This window comes from Meriones unguiculatus, chromosome 20 (assembly GCF_030254825.1).
Source record: "Meriones unguiculatus strain TT.TT164.6M chromosome 20, Bangor_MerUng_6.1, whole genome shotgun sequence".
Lineage (NCBI taxonomy): Eukaryota > Metazoa > Chordata > Mammalia > Rodentia > Muridae > Meriones > Meriones unguiculatus.
In genome coordinates this window covers 26,563,899-26,583,161 of record NC_083367.1, presented here as the reverse complement: position 1 = coordinate 26,583,161, position 19,263 = coordinate 26,563,899, and the positions used below count along the sequence as shown (strand labels likewise).

Genomic DNA, 19,263 nt, shown 5'->3' with positions numbered 1-19,263 from the left:
TAGAGAGGTGTAGAGGCTGAATGGGTGTAGACATTAGCAGGAAACCTTCAAAAAGGACCAATGATGTATGAGGAGCAGCAAGCCATAAGTCATGGAGCTAAGATCAGGATGTGTTCTTTTTTCTTTTTTTAAGATAATTTTTTTTATTTAATACAGCTTATTCACTTTGTATCCTAGCTGTAGCCCCACCCTCATCCCCTCCCAACCCCACCCTCCCTCCTGATCAGGGTGTGTTTTAATGAAGAGGGAACAGGACCCGTGCTCTCCCAGAGTGCAATTGGAAATGCTCTTTTCCCATGCCTCAATTCAAAACCAGCATGGCCTCAAGTGGGCCATATTGTTGTTTTAAAAGTTAGGAAGTAAAATTGAAACAAAGATCGACAGCCAAAAGCTTTTGGACAGACCTAAGTTTTCCTTGGGACCAATTTTCTGAACTTGTAACGTGAGAACTTTCCTTTCTTGCCATAGGAGAACAAACAAGATGGAAGGATCCTGAGGGGTTCCCAGAGAGCCAGAAGGAAAAGACGTGGGGACTCAACTGTCTTAAAGCAGGGTGAGCTGATGACAATGTAAAAGTTGTGCTAACTCGGTGGCGCTGAAAATACTTCCTTGGAGCAGTTTCTTTATTGTTTTTCTCCATATTATCACTGAATATTCCTTTGAGTTTCTCTTTGAAGTGGTTTTCTCCATAAAAATGAAGGCTTGGGGAAACAGTTTAGAAAGGAAAGTTAGCTAATTTTTAAGTTGTTACCACATACGTATGGAATACCTTCTTTTATGTACTGGTCTGTCCATCAAGATGGTAGTTCCTGCTTCTACCCCTCTGCCAAATCCTCTGAACTTGCTCATTTTCCAAGATGTTAGAGGCTTTATCATGTTCTCTCAAAGCACAACCTGCCCATGTGGTCCCCTTTTGCCCCCCCTCCTTGAAGCCACATCTTATTCTTTTGGGTAACGAAGTCCTCAGGGCTTCCTCCTTGCTGTTTGCTTGGATAAAATTTTCTCCTTTTGGGGTTGGGTTAGACCTTGGGCGTTCTACATAAGCTCCTCTTAGCTTTAACCCACATAGCCCAAGGCATCTGCCCTGCCAGGCCTTTTATGAGATCTGTACTGCCCAGGGACCAAGCTGAACAGTTACACTCCTCCCTGTCAGTGCTGTGAACCCAGTGGCCCAGGCATCCCTTCTCTGTGCTTGCAGGTACTCCTTGTTGGTTCTTCCATTAATCTTCCAGAAGGGGTTGGAAGTATTTCCAGCTGTCTCTAGCTCACAGCAGAACCCCCATGTCCTTCAAGATGATTTGTTTGTTTGTTTGTGTAATGAAGGAAAGTTAATTAAATCCATTAGTAACTCTGCATGAAACGTCCTCTTTCCTCAGCCTTGCTCTCCTTTCCTCCTAATACTTGCGCAGGATAAGATTCCAAATCCCTGGCTCTTGTAGACCTTGCTTCTTCATTCATTTTTTTTCCCCTTAAATGTTCAGATTTCTTTCCCTTGTGAACTCCCAAAGTGCTTTGCACATCCCAGTGGACTCACAAATGCTTCCAGTGCTGCTGCTGGTCAGCCTGTTGCATCCCTTTCCTTGTTCCAGTGCTTGCTCACGTTTAATTCAAAGCCTTCTGATTTTTATCACATACACATTTTTCTGTACTTGGTGAACATGACTTTTGCCACATCGATTTTCTTTGTCGTTTCCAAGACTAGCAGACATTCGCTAAGCGTCCAGTGCACCAGCCTGTTCAGTCTTCAACTTCTAGGTGCCCTAGAAACAAACTATGTTCAAATGCACTGTTTTTGTAAGATTTTTTTCTTCTGGTAGCTTCTCTGCACTTTTCATGTATTTCAAGTTCTTCTACTCTCTTCTGCCTCATCGATTGGTTATTTATACCACAGTTCACTTCCCAGTTCTTGTTTCTCTGGTAGAGGGACCAGAAAAATGAGAGAAGTGTTAGCCGTGGAAAGGGAAGTGCCAGGGAGCGTAGTGGTTGTGGAAGAGAGATGTCATACAGCATTTCACTGATTTCTCAGCTTTGGACAGTCCGTCACTTGGTTTCCTGTCTTTCAGGTTTGCCTCCTAAAGGCAAGAAAACATGGTGCTGGGCATCTTACCTGGAGGAGGAGAAAGCTGTGGCTGTGCCTGCAAAGCTGTTCAAAGAGGTATGAGTCCTAAAAGCACCGTGTGTAAACGCAGAAGATCAGGACCGCTCATCTGAAGTCATACTGTCATGCCCACTATCTGCTTAGGGAGTGTGACTTGGGAAATTGCTTGGATATGTTTTTTTCATGACCGTGCTGTGTGGAGGACCCCTCACAAGGCAGCTGCGACTAGCTTATTATTAGTGTGTGCAGCACTGTGCACACCATGCGTGCTTGAAGAACCCTCTCAGCATTTGCTGGGCTCCCACTCACCTTGCATGGTAGGAATACTGTAACTGAAAATCGAGTTGTGAGGGTTTGAAAATGACTTACTGAGGTACACGTCCTGGTAAGACACATTTAAGATGGCTTACTGTGCAGTATTACTAGTGAGGATATTCTAAGTAATTTAGAAATCACTTTAAAGTGTACATAGTAGTGATAGCTCTGGATAGGATCTCTTGCAGCTAGTCTAAAACAGGGTCCAGTATACTTGTTTTGAAAAGGGTGACATCTTTTAGCCTTTGCAGGGCATCCAGAGTCTGTTGCCACAATAGAGCTTGTTCTGTAATGTGCATGAAGGCAGCCAAAGATAACATGTAAATTACCAGGAATAGCTGTGCCCCAGCAGAATCTTATTTACAGTGCTCTGGTGGGTAAGATCCGATACACGACTGTAGTTTGCTCACCTATCATTTAAACCACTTAATGGATTATAAACCTTCCATGAGTGTTTTTTTTTTTTAATGAACAAGAAGGAAGTATACCGATTATTTGAGTGATATCAGCATTGAGAACTTTAATTCAAATGTAATTTTATAGTTACAACTTGTTCTGGATAATTATTTTCTTTTGTACATTTGGTTCTTTACAGAATAGATTTTCACTCTCCTCCACTCCCCACCCCAGAAACAGGGTTTCTCTTTGCTGTCCTGGAACTTGCTCTATAGACCAGGCTGGCTACAAACTCACAGAAATCCACCTGCCTTAGTCTCCCAAGGGTATTCAGCTGCCACCAAGCAAAGATTACCTAATTTTTCTTTCTTTCTTTTTCTTTTCTTTTTTCTTTTTTTTTTTTTTTTTGTTGTTGTTGTTTCATTTGATTTTGTTTATTTGAAACAGGGTTTCTCCCTGTAGCCCTGTCTGTTCTGGAACTCACTCTGTAGACCAGGCTGGCCTTGAACTCAGAGATCCGCCTGCCTCTGACTTAAGTTTTAAAAGATGATTTTTTTTTTTTTAATAATGTGCACACGAGTGACTGTCTGTAGAAGCCAGAAGAGAATGTAAGATCCTCTGGAACTGGCAGCACGGAACATTATGAGCCGTGTGATGAGGGTATTGGGAACTGAACTTAGATCATCTGTGAGAGAAGCAAGTGCTCTTCATTACTGCGCTACCTCTCCATCCCTTGCTTTTCATATTCTTAAAAATTACTTTAATAGTAATACATTCATATGATTCAGATTGTCAGTACTAAAAGTCTGGCTCTTGTTGCTTTCTTTCCCTAAACACCAGACGTATCTCTGCTGAAGGGGCTAGCGTTTTCTTCCTACAATGTCCTACATGTCTCTGCCCTATCTAAAACACAGTGGGCAATGGCTGGCCCATACTTTGCCAGACTTGCCTTTTAATTTTATAGTTTGGATTTTATTTCATCTCAGGTCATTGATTCCTCCATTTTTTTTTTTTTAATGCTAAGCCGTAGTATTTTAAACTTACATTTATTCCATAAAAAATTAACTTGCTCCCTATTGGCTTACACACAGACATGTTTTTATATTTTTTTGCTAAACGCTTTAAGAAGCGGTGATGCACACCTGGCGTTTTGCTTATGCATGAGTGTCTCCATTAGGTAATTCCCTAGAGTTAGAATTGCTGAGAGAAGGCTCAACTTTTTGTAGATAGAATGAAATTTCTGGTGATTGTTTTCAGACTTTTATTCGTAGTAGTCCGTGTCTGTTTTCATGGGGCCTTCCAGCCCAGAGCTGTGAAGCTCTCTAATCTTCACCAGTCTAACAGGAAATATATCTTGTGATTCTGATGGGCAAAGCTGACTGTCTCTTCAAATGTCTGAGCCCTTTCCTTTGGGGATTTTTTTTTTAAAGGAATGCTTTATTAATTTACATGAGAGTCATCATTGAGATGGTAGGGATGGAACATAGGACCCTACCCATCTTTGCCCTCAGTGTTATGAGGCATAACCCAGCCCCAAGGACTCTTTAAGGACAGCAACTGTCCCTGCTGTGAGCTGGTCCTATTGGTGGTGTAATGGTGCTGTCATTTTGCATTGCAGCATCAGTCCTTTCCCTACAACAAAAACGGGTTCAGAGTCGGCATGAAACTAGAAGGCGTGGACCCCGAGCATCAGGCCGTGTACTGTGTCCTCACTGTGGCCGAGGTGAGCTTTGCCCTGTGTTTGGAAAAGAAAAATGGTGGCCATGGGGCCTTAATGATGCGAAAAAATATCTTTGGCTGAGTGTTTACTTCATGTGAGGCTGAATGCTTAGCCTTTTTCACGTGTATTATCTCTCATGGTGGTGACCCTGGGGTTTGGAGTGATGTCTGTGTGGGCCCATAGACTTTGCCATACTGTATGTTCCTTGACAAAAGGAACTTAGCAACATATATAAATATCTGTATATATGTGTGAGTATTATGTATATATACATACATGTATATTTGGGCAGTGCATATATTTATACATATATACGTATGCACATATATGCATATGTTTACTTACATACATATATGTTTACTTACATTTAATGTTTTGGAATGTCTCTGAAGCTTTCAAGAAAAAGTAAGCCAAGTATTGCACACACAACAATGCATCCATTGTCTAACTGAGAACACTTACAAAATGTCTTTTCCTCGTGTGGTAGCCCTCCTTCCTCCATCCTTCCTTTGAGCGAGGGTTATGGATCTTTTAAAACCTTCTGCCCCAAAGGAGTAAAGCAGTTTCCGTTATTGTAGTTACTTCCAGGACTGCCTTGTATGAAGCTTGGCTCCTGCAGAACACAGCGAATGCAATGACTGTGTGTTGGTCACAGGAGAGGACAGAAACTGCAGTTTCCTGGAGCACACTGTGTGCCCAGTGTCACTGAGGGGCGTTGGGAGCGAACAGCAGCTGTGGTGGGTGCTGTGTCTGGAGATGAGGCCATGGTGTTTAAGGGAAGGATCTGCGGACAGGATTGAGTTGAGATTCAGTCAATCTGAATTGCTTTTAAGAGATTTGTCTCTGAAAGAATGGTTGTGGGGGAGAGAGGCGATTTTAACCTCTTCTGTGGCACTGCAGAGGGGACCCAGAGCTTCACTCATTGCTAGGCAACACCTCCATTACCAAGCTACCTATCCAGTCCCAACTCCTGTGTTTTGGAGGTTTATTTTACTTAGTGTAGGCTTTCCATTAAAAAAGTTGTTCATTCCTTGTAAAAACTGCAGAGTCTAAGCGTACTGATTTCATCTACCTCTTGCCCAAGCCCAGAGAGCACCCCTACCATAAACTGCTTGCTTCTAGATGCCTTCTGCACACCAAGTTGTATATAGTTTTATCCTTTACATGTAAATGTTACATTATGCATAATCTGCCTCTTGTTTCTGTGACATATATACACGTTCTTTTTTTTTTTTTTTTTTTTTTTTACTATCGGGTCTTGTTGATCAGGGCTAAGGAATGCCACAAAAAAATCGCACCTTGTGACAGACTTCCTGTAACAGACTCACTGGGGAGGGTCTGCAAAATGGCCGCCTCTGAGAGGCACTAGAAAACAGTCGGCTGCAGACCAGACCACGATGGCGTGGGCTTTATAGGGGGTATGAAGCATGTGTGTAGGGAAAAGATGCTGGGAACAGATGGAGCCTGTTGTGTTGGCTGCTAGTGATGATGACAGGGCGTGGGCACTGAGTCACTGAAGCAGGGAGGAACTTGGTTCTGGAATGTGGACAGTTCTTAGGTGACTAACACTTGTCCCATGGAATTGCCTCTGTTCGTTTCAACTGCTTGCATGTTGATATCAAGTGAATGGGCATCTCTTTCTTTAAGGCAGGAGAGTGGTCACTTTGAAGCCAGACACTACATAGTGGAACCCTATCCCCACCACCCAACATCATCAACTATGTTCTTGATCAACTATGTCCTTTTGTCTCTTGTTTCTGCTTATGCATATCTGTAAGAGCCAATGCTGGAACTCCTGAATGGAAATATGGATACATGTCTCTGATACATTATTACTGCTTATGTGACCTGCCAATCCAGGAGCTCCAGCTCCTTTTCTTGCCGAGGCCATTTTAGGTTTAACTAGATTTCTTTGAGTTTGTCATGTCTATAAATCTCACCAAGAATGTGTGAGAATTTGTTTACCTAAAACTGAATAAGGGTTTTCTATTCATTTTAATCTGCCCCCTGCCTTGGAGACAGCGAAAGAGCAGATGGGGTCCTGATACCCTGGGGCTTTGGGGATTTACTCCAAGGAGCAGACCTTCCCTGCACTTGAACAGGAAGAAGGGGTAAAGGCTGGGGCCTGAATAAGGCAGGCTTGCCTGTTTGAAGCAGACAGGATAACCTCTTTGACACAGGTGTTGAAGGATTGTCAAAGGAATGGAAATAACTGGATTGGAAGCTGTGGGGGGTGATGAGGCAGGAAAGATTGGTCTGAATAATGAGAAAGGGAGCTGGATAGTTCCTAGGAACATACCTTTGTAATGGAGAAAGCCAACATTCTGTCGTAGTTGAATTTCTTTCTTTTTTCAGTCCTAATCTTGCAGCCTCAGTTTCCTGAGTGCTGGGATTGCCAGCAGGGTAGCTGATTCTTATGACTCTTTTCTTCTTGCTCAAATTATTACATCTCTCAGATTAGCTCTTGGGAAACCATTGTTCCTACAGGAAATGTAGGCTTAGGTTCCCATGAGCCTCTAACCACAGTACTTTGGCCAGCACACATACTTGCTTTTATTTGATGACTCCTTAGCTATATTGTTGTTCTGTTGAAAGAGAACTTTTGTTCATCAGCAAACACTGCAGAAGAAGGAAGGAAGAAGGCCCCATAAGCCACACTATTCCTCTGTTAGGCACAGCATAGCATTCTGGGAACTTATTGGTTAATGAGTGAAATCACTAACAGAAAGGACAAGGATGTAGAAAACGTGGTACAAAATGGGCAGTACATAGGGTGCTCATTCATAGGAGGAAAGTCCCAAAAGGACGGCCCTGCCAGTCCCTGCTGGGAACCTGGATCTTGGGTGACTCACATATGATTGCCATTCTGTACTTACCTTTCTACAAGCACCAGGTATGTTATTTTGGGTGAGAAATAAGTTTTTTTTTTCAATGCAGTTTATTCAGGAACCTTGAACAATCATCTGACCCTGGGGAAAGCCAGCCCACAGCTTAAATAGCCTCTGGGTAGCCAACCCAGGCATGCCACGTGGACAATGAAGATAGGTCCACATACATGGAAGCAAGCCAGATCCTCAGACTTAGCCAAATGTGGAATTGTTCGTGACAGAGAGCACTCACCATCGGGAAGGTGGAAGGCAGAAACCAGCTCCATCTTTAAGGCGCGGCATTACGCAGCTCTCTACAGTTCCCCCTTTTTGTTTTAGGTGCATCAGGCAAGAGTAGAGGTCTGATCTCTGATATTAGAAATAAATTGGGACTTTGTACTGATGTTCATTTAGGTGTCATCCACCCAAAGAGCATCAGACCCGTCCGATACCTTTTTCTCAGAGAAATAAGTTTTAACAAGCAAGTGAATTCATAGGTATAGAATTTATGAATAATGAAAATCAACTCACTTTTTTTTGTCGCAGAAGCATTCTCTAGGCTAGGTTTGTGGGTACATTAATGTAGGTGCATGCTTGGGAAAAGGTGGCTTAACAATTGGAAAGGCTTTCTTTCTAGGGTTAGATCTTTATTGCGTAAGTTGAAAGGCATGGCAGTTCCTGCTGGAGCACATGTCTCACACAGGAAATGAAAGATATGTAAGTCCTCAGAATGGAGAGGAGGCATCAGGTACAGCACCGGGGACGTGATAGAAGGAAAGGGCTGAGGGTGACCAGGGTGAGAGAGAGTGCAATCCTGTGGCCCAAGCTTGGAGGAGCAAAGTATATGGATCCACAGTGGGCAAGGAGAAGCCTTGTGGTAAGGAAGAGCTTGAGAGGAGTCTCTAGTCAGGGAGGCTGAGAACATAGGAGGTTGTTTACCAGAGCACAGCATTCTGGAGGACAAGCTGAGAGTACTGTAACCACAAGGGACTAGAGGCTATAAAGGACCAAAGGGCTTAACGTGTGGGAGTGAAGCAGAGACCACTGTCTGCAAAGCAAGGTAGACATGAGGCGCCTGCTCCCTCTGGGCATGAGAAGGTGGAGGTGGAAGCAGCCCTCAGCCTTCCTGAGATACTGTGTTTCCCAGGGATGCTGGTGTCACCTGGGAATGTAGATTCTGGGAGGAGTGGGCTTAATTGTAAGTTTACATATGCTATATACGGGTGCATTTTAATTTAAAAATAATATATGGGACATCATTCCCATTGTTTGCACCTTCTTTCAGTTGCCACTTCCCAGAAGAAATAAATGTCAGTATGTTGTCATATCCTTTAACTTTAATTGTGAGTTTGTACATACATGTAAATATGTATTTAAATGTCCATTCATCTTTAGAAGCAGATACACAACATCTATGTAAGTGCACACATAGTTTGCCCACAGACTGACTCACCTTGTATAATTTGGCCTGCCACATGGATTTTAATAGAATGCTTTAGAGGCCTTTCCATGACAGAAACTCTAGATACTCACTGGTTGGGAGTGTGTATCACAGCTCTGCCCTCAGCCTCCAGCTCCTCGTGGGTCCGCACTTTTGAGTGGCACGCACCTTACTGACAAGGCCATTTTCTTAACCTCCCTAAAGGCATGTCATACCTGATACCTAAGCTAATTTATTGTGGCGTATGTGTGTATCTGTATATGCCTGTGTGTGTGCTGTGTGTGTGTGTGTATGTGTGTGTGTTTGTATCTGTATGCCTCTGTGTGTGTGTCTCTGTGTTTTTGGGTGCGTGTAGGTGTGTGTGTGTGCTGCTGTGTGTGTCTGTGTCTCCATGTATGTATGTGTGGGTGTATGTAGTGTGTGGGTGTGTTTGAACTTACTCAACCTGCATATTTATTTCAGGTTTGTGGATATAGGATAAAGCTTCACTTTGATGGCTATTCGGATTGCTATGACTTCTGGGTAAATGCAGATGCTTTGGACATCCACCCAGTAGGGTGGTGTGAGAAAACGGGCCATAAACTACACCCTCCAAAAGGTACTGCTACTTCTTGTTTCATGCTTTCAATTCAGTAAAATCTTGCTTTCTTAAATGCTAACTTGGAATTTTTTAGAAATTATTTTCATTATAATTAATTCAAGCGTATTGTTCATGGTATAAAATGTGTTTCTTAAAAGTCAAAGAAATAAAATAAAATCTAATTTAAGAGAATGAATCATTTACATGTATTTGCATATAAAATACTGCCTGAATAATAATTCTTGAGTATAAACAACTTTTACATACAGATCTCTTTTATCTGTATGTAAATGTAATGCATAGGCTAGGACCCTGAAGGCAGGCCAGCTGAATCGCCTGTATATTAACACCAACTTGGAGCCTAGTAGGGCTGGGAACTAGCTGGTGGTGCTTTGTGATTTTCCTAAGTCTGTCCACATGTGCTTTTACCCTAGGGTATAAAGAAGAAGAATTTAACTGGCAGTCCTACCTGAAGACGTGCAAAGCCCAGGCTGCTCCTAAGTCGTTATTTGAAAATCAGAACATAGTAAGTGCATCCAAAGTACTTTTCTTTTCAGAATGAGTGTTTTTTTTTAGTGTCTCACAGGATAAATCACAAGCAATAACAAGGAACTATAATAAATTTTATTGCCTTGGTAAGTAGAGTTCTCGTATCTTAATTAAACTTTAAAATTAGCGTAAGTTCTTCATGAATAAATATCTATTTTATAGACGTATCAGTGAATAGTAGAAGGCAACATAATATAAAATCCAGGTGTGGCTTACAGTTAAGATGCATAAAAATTAAATTGGCTGGAATGTTATTCTGTTACTGTCAACTAGTTAGGAGCACTGGCCAGATGGGAGTCACTGGTATGAAGCCCTGTTTGAGTCTGCAGGCAGGAGGTCACCAGGGACCTCGCCATGCCTTTATCCAGCTCATACCTTTGTTTGCCATAGTTTTTGTTGTAAAAGCAAAGACAGGTGTGTGTGCATTTTCTATTTCTTTGCTGCCTTTCTGCTTTCGTTCCCTGTTCCTCCCGTTGCAAGTCCAAGGGTGCCTGATGTATTACACTTTTCCTTTTCCAAGATGTGATCTAATTAGAGCAGGGGCAAACGAAATGTCATCCTTGTAGCTGACAAGGACTAGATGGGAGGGCACATATGACCTTTCACTGCAGACAAATGAGCCTCTTGATTCTGAGCCCTGGAATCAAAGGTTTTTTTGTTTTGTTTTGTTTTCTTTTCTTTTCTTTTCTTTTTTCTTTTTCTATCCACCTTCACCCCTGCAACACCAGGGAGCCCTGGACCCCCAGCAGACAGCAGAATACGTGGCTCTGCAGCCTGGCTCTGTGTGGAATCATTCTCTGGGTAGCAGGGAGTAAAGAGGATAGAGAGGCGGCAGCGTCACTATCGGGATTCCCGTCAGATGGAACGAGTAATCAGCAGTGGGAAAAAGTTTCCCTTTGGGCAGTGATATCAGGCAGCTGGTTTGAGGGCACAACCCTAATGAAAGAAAAGTGCTCTGATTAAATTGGACATAAACCAGGTTGACTTAAAGGATGAAGGGAGAGAGAGAGAGAGAGAGAGAGAGAGAGAAAGAGAGGGTCAGCCCATTTTATTATCTCTTAATTGGGCAGACAGCTTAATAGCTGGAATGTAAATACTGCCCCGTCAGTACACATACTGACAAGACCTTTCCCTGGAGGAAGGAAGGTCAGCTGGGTGGAAGCTCAGCAGCCTGCTGGCTCTGCCCCCGCACTGCGCCTCTGATGATGACTTGCATCAGGTTGTGATGGACTGCTCTGAACCATCACTGCATTCCGAACGTAGTTACCTAATCTTAGGCTGGGCTTTGGCATTTGAGAGGTAATTAATTTTTCTAGTTCTAGATTCTCTGGCTCAGAATAGTCAGATATTTATGGTCATAAATGGTAGATAATTTCAGTGTTCAAGCATATGGTGAGTGCTCTGTGTGTTATTTGCATGTGCCTGTTTAACTCACTCAGGACTTATACCATCTTCAGATATATGCTTACATTTTTGCAACCATAAGCTATGTAATTTTACTCTTACTTTAATCTTTCACTGGAAAATGAGAGGTAGCATTTGTTTGTTTAAATAAAGCATTAGAATAGTGCCCAAGTTAAAAAATAAATAAAAAGTAGTGCCCGTATGCGCCAGTTTAAAATGAAGGGCTTTTTTTTTGGAAGGTAGAGATGACTTACATTGTTTTGTGGCTGACATAATGGCTACTCAAGTATCCTATTCTGAGAAGACACTATCTTCCCACAGAAGAATGAGGGTAGCCTACACATCGCTGCCCCTCAAGTACTGACTTGGTGAACTTCTACTGTTTTCATAGTAAATCCCAGATGACTGGGACTCCATGGATTTCCTTAAAATACTCAACTTTCCTAATGACAGTGTCTGAACAGGCGGTGCCTCTGCTGCCGCTGTGAATAAAACTGTAGTGCTGAAGCAAGGCGGAGATGAAATAGCAGGAAGCTTTTCATATGTGAAGGTGACCTACTTTCCGTGGAGTACTCGTGAGGTCTCTGCAGAGGTGGAAGTGAGTTTGTACTGACTCCACATTTTTAACTCAATTAAGTGCATCTTTTGTATGAAATAATTTTCATTGTCCAATCTGTAACCAAGGAAAAGAAGGTCAGTCAGCCAGCCATGTGGTGAATAAAACTTGCCTGCCTAGTACATGGCTCCTTTCTAAGGTGTTAAAACACATGCTGAAGTTAATCCTTTTAAACTCTGCAAGGCTGCAGATGTTTTAATTCTGAGGCTTGCTTAATTGAATGTAACTGTACAGCGTTGTTTTTTTACTGTTGCCAGTGGAAAGCAACCCCACTGTGAGGCTGGCATAGCATTTTCAAATTAGGTGACTGCAGCTGTGGGTGCCTGTCCTCAAAGCGGGGGTACCGAGTGCGTAGGTCTCCCTGTTGTGCAGTGTGCGCTCATCTCTAATTAAATCTGCATGTCTCCATAGACAGTGATCCCATCAGGCTTTCGAGTTGGAATGAAGCTTGAGGCTGCAGACAAAAAGAGCCCTTCCTTCATCTGTGTTGCTACGGTAACAGATATGGTGGACAATCGCTTCCTGGTGCATTTTGACAACTGGGATGAGAGCTATGACTACTGGTAAGAGAGTTTCCACTAATACATGCTTTTGAAAATTTAATGCTTATCCAGGGAAAGTAAGTACCCAGTTCAAAATAAGGGATGGTGTGAAGTTTATAACAAAACAATAAAGCTCTGACAACAAATAGCGACTGACTTCGTTCCTGCCTCAGGAGGGTCAGAAGTTCAAGGTCATCCTCTGCTACCTAGGGAGTTTTGACAGCAACCAGGACTATATGAGACCCTGTCTCGAAAAAATGAAAACGGTGAAGCTGAAGATGGGGCCATCGTGGTTAAGAGTGCAGGCTGCTCTTCCAAATGACCTGGGTTGGTAGCAGCACTCACGTGGCAAATCATGGCCATCTTTAACTCTAGTTCTGGGGAATCCAGCGCCCTCTTCCGGCAGTGAGCATTTCACACATGGTGGTGCACAGACATACATGCAGGCAAAATGCCCAAATGCAGAAAATTAAAATAAGATGAAAACATAAAAAGCAAGATTAAATCAAAGTTCTGCTGTACGTTTTCCTAGTTCAGAGTTGGAAGTTTTTGCTTGCCCCACATTGTATTTCTAGGGCCATGTATTTCTAATGAAGATCCTTCTGGGCGACTCAGGATCTGTACTTAATTTGACTTCCTAACATAAAGTTAAAATTTGTATCCCTATATTCCCAGCCCACATGTACACGTGTGCACAGGCTCACCTTCCTCATCTTGAGTATATGTTTGTGAGGAATTGGTATTAATCCTCTTTCCATATTCTTATGCTCAGCTAATTGAACCATTCTGATAGCCGAATGCAAATGATACAATTAAGGAATTTATTTATTTTTTTTAGTCCTTACTGTTTTTAGATACACTACATACACTAGTAAGAACGCCGTCCTATGAAACTATAATTATCAAATCATTGTGACAGAGCACTGATTTTACTTCAATCTGTGTGATGCTCGGGATCAAACCCAAGTTCTTATGTAAGCTAGCCAAGTACTCTACCTCTAGATACAGCCTCAGCCTAAACCATTATATTTTGATTACACAGCTGATTAATAGATTTGATTTTCCTGGTGAAAACCATTTCTGAAGTGTTTCTGTCTTGAGAATGTGAAATAAGAATATTTTAGAGATATGTCGGGAGTACTGTGAATGTTGACTTACATAAATATAGCCACCTTTCTGCTTTTTCTTCCTCAAAAATTTATGACATATATTTATAGTTATTTAGGGGAGTGTGTATGGAGGTCACAGAACAATGTTTGGAAATGTGAGTCCCAGGGCTTGTACTCAGGTTGTCAGGATTAGTGGCCAGTGCCATTACCTACTATATTTTCACTTTTTTTTTTTTCTGCGTAAATTTGGTGAGCAATTGAGGTTACAGGTTTTCTTTCTTTCTTTCTTTCTTTCTTTCTTTTTTTTTTTTTTTTTTTGATTTAAAGTAGTTTTGAAGCGAGTCTCCCAGGAATGCTCTATTCCATTTTACACAAAAGGAATGGAAAGCATGCATCTGTCTGTCTACATCAAGATACTGCATATTTAGTTGTAATAAAGTGTTTCTTCCTTCTAAAGAGGAACATGATGAAAATGTAATGTATGCAGGACTGAAGGAAGGAAAATAGTATATGCTGGAAATAAAATAGCTTTACCTCTGGGTTTACTGGTGATTGTTAGGCCTAGAAATAATCTTAAATATCACAGAATATTGAGACTAGAAACTACTTCACTGATGGAAGGAAAGTGAGGACTGTTTGTTACAGAGCACCCACCATGGATGAGCACTCAGACTCCGCCTGTAGACAATTAAAAGTCTTCATTCCAGTCGGCTACGACTACACTCAGGTACTCCGGACTCAAGTGTTACACCGGTGTTTAGTGTGTTTAAGGCAGAGGGTTTTTAAAGGCAAAAACCACTACCTAGTATCTTGTTTTGCAGCTGCGAGGGGCGGTTTAGCTCAAGCAAGTGGATTAACAGATGCTAAGATAAGCAGTTAGCTGGAGGTTTGCATAAACAGGCAGTTTAGCAGACACTAAGGTGAGTCAGCTGGGGCATCTTGACCTTGGGTTCCTAGAATACAGTTTGGTTGTTTTCCATAGGATTCTCCATCCAGGGGATCAAATCCTAGTTAAACCTTAAATAGCCTCAGCTAGAATACAAGATGGAGGAACCTCTGCACTATCTTGCCCTATTACAAGGACCTTGGGAGTACTGTACTCCACAACCTATTGCATACACAGCCTCTTTCCCTCTTACCTTTCTCCTGCTTGATGTTGGGCTCCAGGAACAAAACTTAAAATAGAATAGTCACCTCTTCTTTCCCTCCCAGGCCCTGAGGAAAAAAAAATTTATTTGGTCAAAAATGTTATTTTCATGTGACTTTGTCTTTGGGGATTCAGGACAGAAGGACTTAGCATGTTTAGCACAAAGCCCCGAGTGAATGGAGCTGCACCCTCAGCCATTTTGGTTTCATTTTGGTGTTGTTATTTGAGTGAGTAAGGGCAGAAGTCAGCAAGGAATAGATCTGTGGAAAGGGAAGCATCAAATTAGTGATTTAAACGAAACCTTTTCCCAACTGTTCCTAAGGAAACTGCAAACTGTTCTTAAAGGTAGATCTCTTTTATGCTTACGAATTCAGAATAATAATAATTTTTGTGTCTTCCTAATATAATATTGATGTATTTGTAACATGGGTCTTAGAGTGGTATCAAAGGTGACAGGCTTTTATTACTGAGTTTAATTGGAGGTGCACTGGGTGTTTTGGTGGTGAGAGGGGGAGATGGAATGAATGAAACTTAGAGAATCTTAAACTTCAGCCCTGGGGGCCTCTGTTCTGAGGCAGAAGAGAAACATGTCACCTGTCACTGGTAGTTAGTGTTTAATTGGTATTTATAGCACCAACTGTTGCTGTCTTCTGTGGCATATGAAGTAAAGGGTTGACTCCACCTGACTGGAGAGCTCCCAGGGAAAAGCTTATCAGAAGACAGAGGATTAGAGTTACACCATGAAATAAGATTGGCACACGGTAGGACAGAGAATCACTGGCCAAGAAGGGCATGCCTGTGTTTGGCCCAAGGGTAGGGTGTGTGGAGATTGGCATCCTGATTATCGAGTAGATTACTTAATGTCTACTTTGTCACTTGCTGCAAGGATTCAAACAAAAGTTTTAGGGGTAGAAATCAGTTTGCAAATGGTAGAGGAGGTGACAGTAAGGGACACTGAGAAAAAAAAATCCGACTCTAGATTAGTGGTCACATTAATCACTTCTCTCTTAGCCTAGAGAAAATGAAGAAACAAAAGTTTGACCCCAGGGTAACTAAATGGCATCACTTTGATCTTTGCCAAGTGAGTATGTTATCAAGAGCCTCTAAGCAAAAAGCATAATAATTAATATGAATTGGGGATGGAAGGGAGAACTAGGTAACTCAGCTGGATGAAATCTGGGGTTTCTTAGGAAAGCAGAGAGTTAATATATACTGGGTAGCTGGGGTAGTCAGGTCCTGATTAGTAAATTGGCAGTCATGCTGTAGGACAAATGGAATAGGTTCATGTCATACCTCACAGGTCTGCGGTCACTGTTGCTTGAAAGATACATTAATGTTTACCTTAAATAAGTGCCTAGAAATACACTTGCTTGGCTCTCTACCTAGCCTTGCACATGTACATAGCTTTATGTCCTTTTTGGCTGTGATATGATTGTATATACTTCTAACCTCTAATCTAATCTGGGAGGTAGGGGAAAGAGGATCAGGAGGTGAAAGACATTCTCAACTACACAGTAATTTCAAGGCTAGTCTAAGCTAAGGAAACATCTCCACCAACAGAACACATATCAGTCTTTTCAACCCCAGGGCCTGGGTACTCACTTAACCTGTTTGCTTCTATAGCATCATCTTTCTGTCTTACTTTATAGTTTAGTCATAAATAATGAGGAGGTTTTGTGAACTGTTTTGCTCCTGAGCCTTTCAGAAGGTACCAGTCTTGATCTGAATGGATTGCCGGAGACTTTGTGATTAGTTTTCACTTATTTAGTGAAATCACTTACCTCTCCTGTGATTTCACATAAAAACATAAATGACTAAAATAGAGAGGTCCAGTAAAGGTTGCTTTGCTGTGAGTCAGTTCCTTATTCTTCCTTTTGTTACATTTCTGCCTTTGAACACTATATGGCTTTGTTGTATGCTGGCCAAAGAAATGAGTGTGGAGCCTTCCAAATTTTGAGTGAAGTGCTGTGTGGTCAGTGTGGGCTATGCTTATCTTCTCTGTTGAGATGGAGAGTTTAATCAATATATACTTATAAATAAGACCTTATCTTAGGTTTAGGCAATAAGAAATATGCTGTAGATTTCCTTAATTGTAATGTACAGAGAAACCCAGTAAAGGTAGGGACATTTTTTGTTCTTGTTTTGAAATAATCACCATGAGTCTGGCATATACTTTACAGTTCTATTTGATAAGGGAAAGAATTAAACCAGAGTATATTTACTATTTTTTATGATGCTATTTTTGAATACTTCCTTTTTTCTTCCTTCAAAGTAATTTTCTTTCTTTTAGAAAGAAAAAGAGAATAATTGCTTTTATGTATTGAAAAATTATATACTACATAATAAATAGATACAATATTTTGCTATGAATATTAGTTATGATTTTGCTTTGTATATTATATATGAGTTAACGTTAAATTTAAAAGAAAATTGTTTCAGTCCCATCTTTAAAATCAGATTCATTCAGAGAGCAATGGTGTTGTTTTTGAACAGATGTTTCCAGTTGTGTGATGTGATTTCTCTAAGATTCTTAGGTGACTCTGAGATGAGTCAAGACTTCCTAACTTAGCTTCAACTCTAACGCTTTTATAGCCAATGCAAGGCAGGAGTATCATCTGAGAAAAGCATGCTTCTGAGGTTTCTAAATCATAGAGTTAACACAGTCATTACTCTAAAGAGACAAACAACCTCTTTTTATATCACAAAGGAAACAATAATCAGTCCTTACAAGCTGATGTATATAAAGTATTTATATAGAAATATAAGTACTTTCTTAAAGGTACCACACTGTCAGTAAAAATTCATAACCAAATGATTAAGAAAAGCTGAGATTATCCAAAAAACCATACTAATCTGATTATAACAGTACATCATAAGGAGTTACATATTAAACGGCCTTTTATGAAAGACTTTTTATGTGTATGCTTGTTTTGTCTGTCTACATGTCTGTGTATCTTGTGTATGTAATGCTTGCTGATGCCAGGAGAGGGAATCAGTTCCCCCTGGAACTGGATGGAGTTCTAGGTGGTTGTGGGCAACCACGTGGGCTCTGGGAATTGAACCCAGGTCCTCTGGAAGAGCACCAGTGCTCTTCCCTCCTGGGCCATTTCTCCAGCCTGAAGTTAAAGTATTTCCTCGTGAAATAGGCTCTGAGAAAACTCAGCTCTAAGCGGTGGTTTCTCCATCTCGGCACGTTATTGTCGACACTGTGCCCTGGAGAAACTGCGCTGATCTCATTCACTTAGTGTGTTTCTTAGAAAGCTTTTGTTTTTACTGCTTACTTGCCTTTCTTACTTATTGGTAACTCCAATCTTTGATACTTTCCGGCTTTCTACGAGCTTCTAGTATCCCATTCCTCCCTACTTCTCTCTTTCTATCTGTCTCTCATGTATGGGTGGGGTGTGTGTGTGTGTGTGTGTGTGTGTGTAGGTTTTAGAATATCTATTATCTTTGAGAGCACAGGTGGGCAATGAATCTAAGCATTCTTTACGGATGGGTTGAGATTCTAACATCTCTCAGGACAGACACAGCAGATCTGTTTATACAGCAAGACTGGACTCTGGTCCCTTAGTGACCTTTAGACCAGTATTTCCCAAGCCAAGTTTTATAGAACTGCCATGTTCCATGTGATGCTAAAGGTTTGCCTAACAAAATAGTATCTCACTACTAACTGCCTTCAGGAAATGCTGGTTTAAATAATTGAAAACTGGCTTCTTTATAGTGAAACTTCAGAGTCTTTTAATTTGCTGTGTACTGAAGTTATCTAAACTGGCATATATTGTGCTGAAATATCTTGATACTTTATGTTTATCTGGACCCAAGTATCAGATCTGTCTCCCCTTTCTTTTTGTTCTCTCCGTGTGTGTGTGTGTGTGTGTGTGTGTGTGTGTGTGTGTGTGTGTGTGCGCGCACAGGCAGGGACAGGTTCTAATCATTTTTTATGAATGATGCTGTGGTGTGCCTGTCAGCCTCCCTTGCGGCTCTAGTCTCAGTGTCCTTGTATATTTGTCTGGCACCATCCCAGTGCAGGTTGAATCCCTGCCTACTGTCCGTGTGCCTTTCCACATAGCTAGAGACAGGGACGCCTCGTGCTGACTCCCATGACTTTCCATTTGTGGCTGTTGTGAAGGTCAGCTGGGCCCTCAGTCCTTGCCTCTCCTCGTCTGTTCCTCCTGACTCCTCCATGTCCCTCTAGTTTTCTTCTCTCTCAGACTTCTTACACCCTAATTCTGTCGCCCTCCCACACAGACGCTTCCAGAAGAGCCTTCTGCCTCCTGTACCTCACTTGGCTCACCTTCCTGAGCTCCGTCCGGGTGACCAGCTCAGCTGCTCCCCCGGGGTCCCACCCTGTGACTCCGATTCGAGTCCTCTCCTCTGCACCCGCACATCATGCTAACTGATGAGTCATTGTTACCGGTGCACACGTGAGGGAGGAGGAGTTTGTTTTGAACCCTGACGTATCTTTAGCATACAGGATGC

The 19,263-nt window shown here is 41.7% G+C and overlaps 1 protein-coding gene and 1 long non-coding RNA gene across 11 annotated transcripts in view; one reads left to right on the top strand and one right to left on the bottom strand.

The window, feature by feature from the left end:
• Positions 1–19,263, top strand: part of L3mbtl3 (L3MBTL histone methyl-lysine binding protein 3) — a 97,597-nt gene that overhangs the window by 34,245 nt on the left and 44,089 nt on the right. For all 7 annotated transcript variants that reach the window (XM_060373402.1, XM_060373401.1, XM_060373407.1 and 4 more), the window contains 6 exons: positions 469–553; positions 2,064–2,155; positions 4,428–4,532; positions 9,300–9,435; positions 9,852–9,943; positions 12,398–12,549. In XM_060373402.1, the coding sequence (XP_060229385.1) occupies positions 469–553; positions 2,064–2,155; positions 4,428–4,532; positions 9,300–9,435; positions 9,852–9,943; positions 12,398–12,549 (662 nt within the window). The remainder of the gene's footprint in view (positions 1–468; positions 554–2,063; positions 2,156–4,427; positions 4,533–9,299; positions 9,436–9,851; positions 9,944–12,397; positions 12,550–19,263) is intronic.
• On the bottom strand, positions 549–19,254 carry LOC132649520 (uncharacterized). 4 transcript variants are annotated; one of them, XR_009587990.1, is made up of 7 exons: positions 19,079–19,254; positions 14,777–14,852; positions 11,930–12,043; positions 7,650–7,765; positions 6,829–7,148; positions 4,992–5,313; positions 549–1,914 (listed from the first exon to the last, which is right to left on the bottom strand). It is a non-coding gene; the product is annotated as an uncharacterized LOC132649520 (long non-coding RNA). The 4 variants fall into 4 exon arrangements; XR_009587989.1 differs by having other exon boundaries at positions 4,992–5,142; positions 19,079–19,219; XR_009587992.1 differs by lacking the exon at positions 11,930–12,043 and having other exon boundaries at positions 4,992–5,142; positions 19,079–19,218.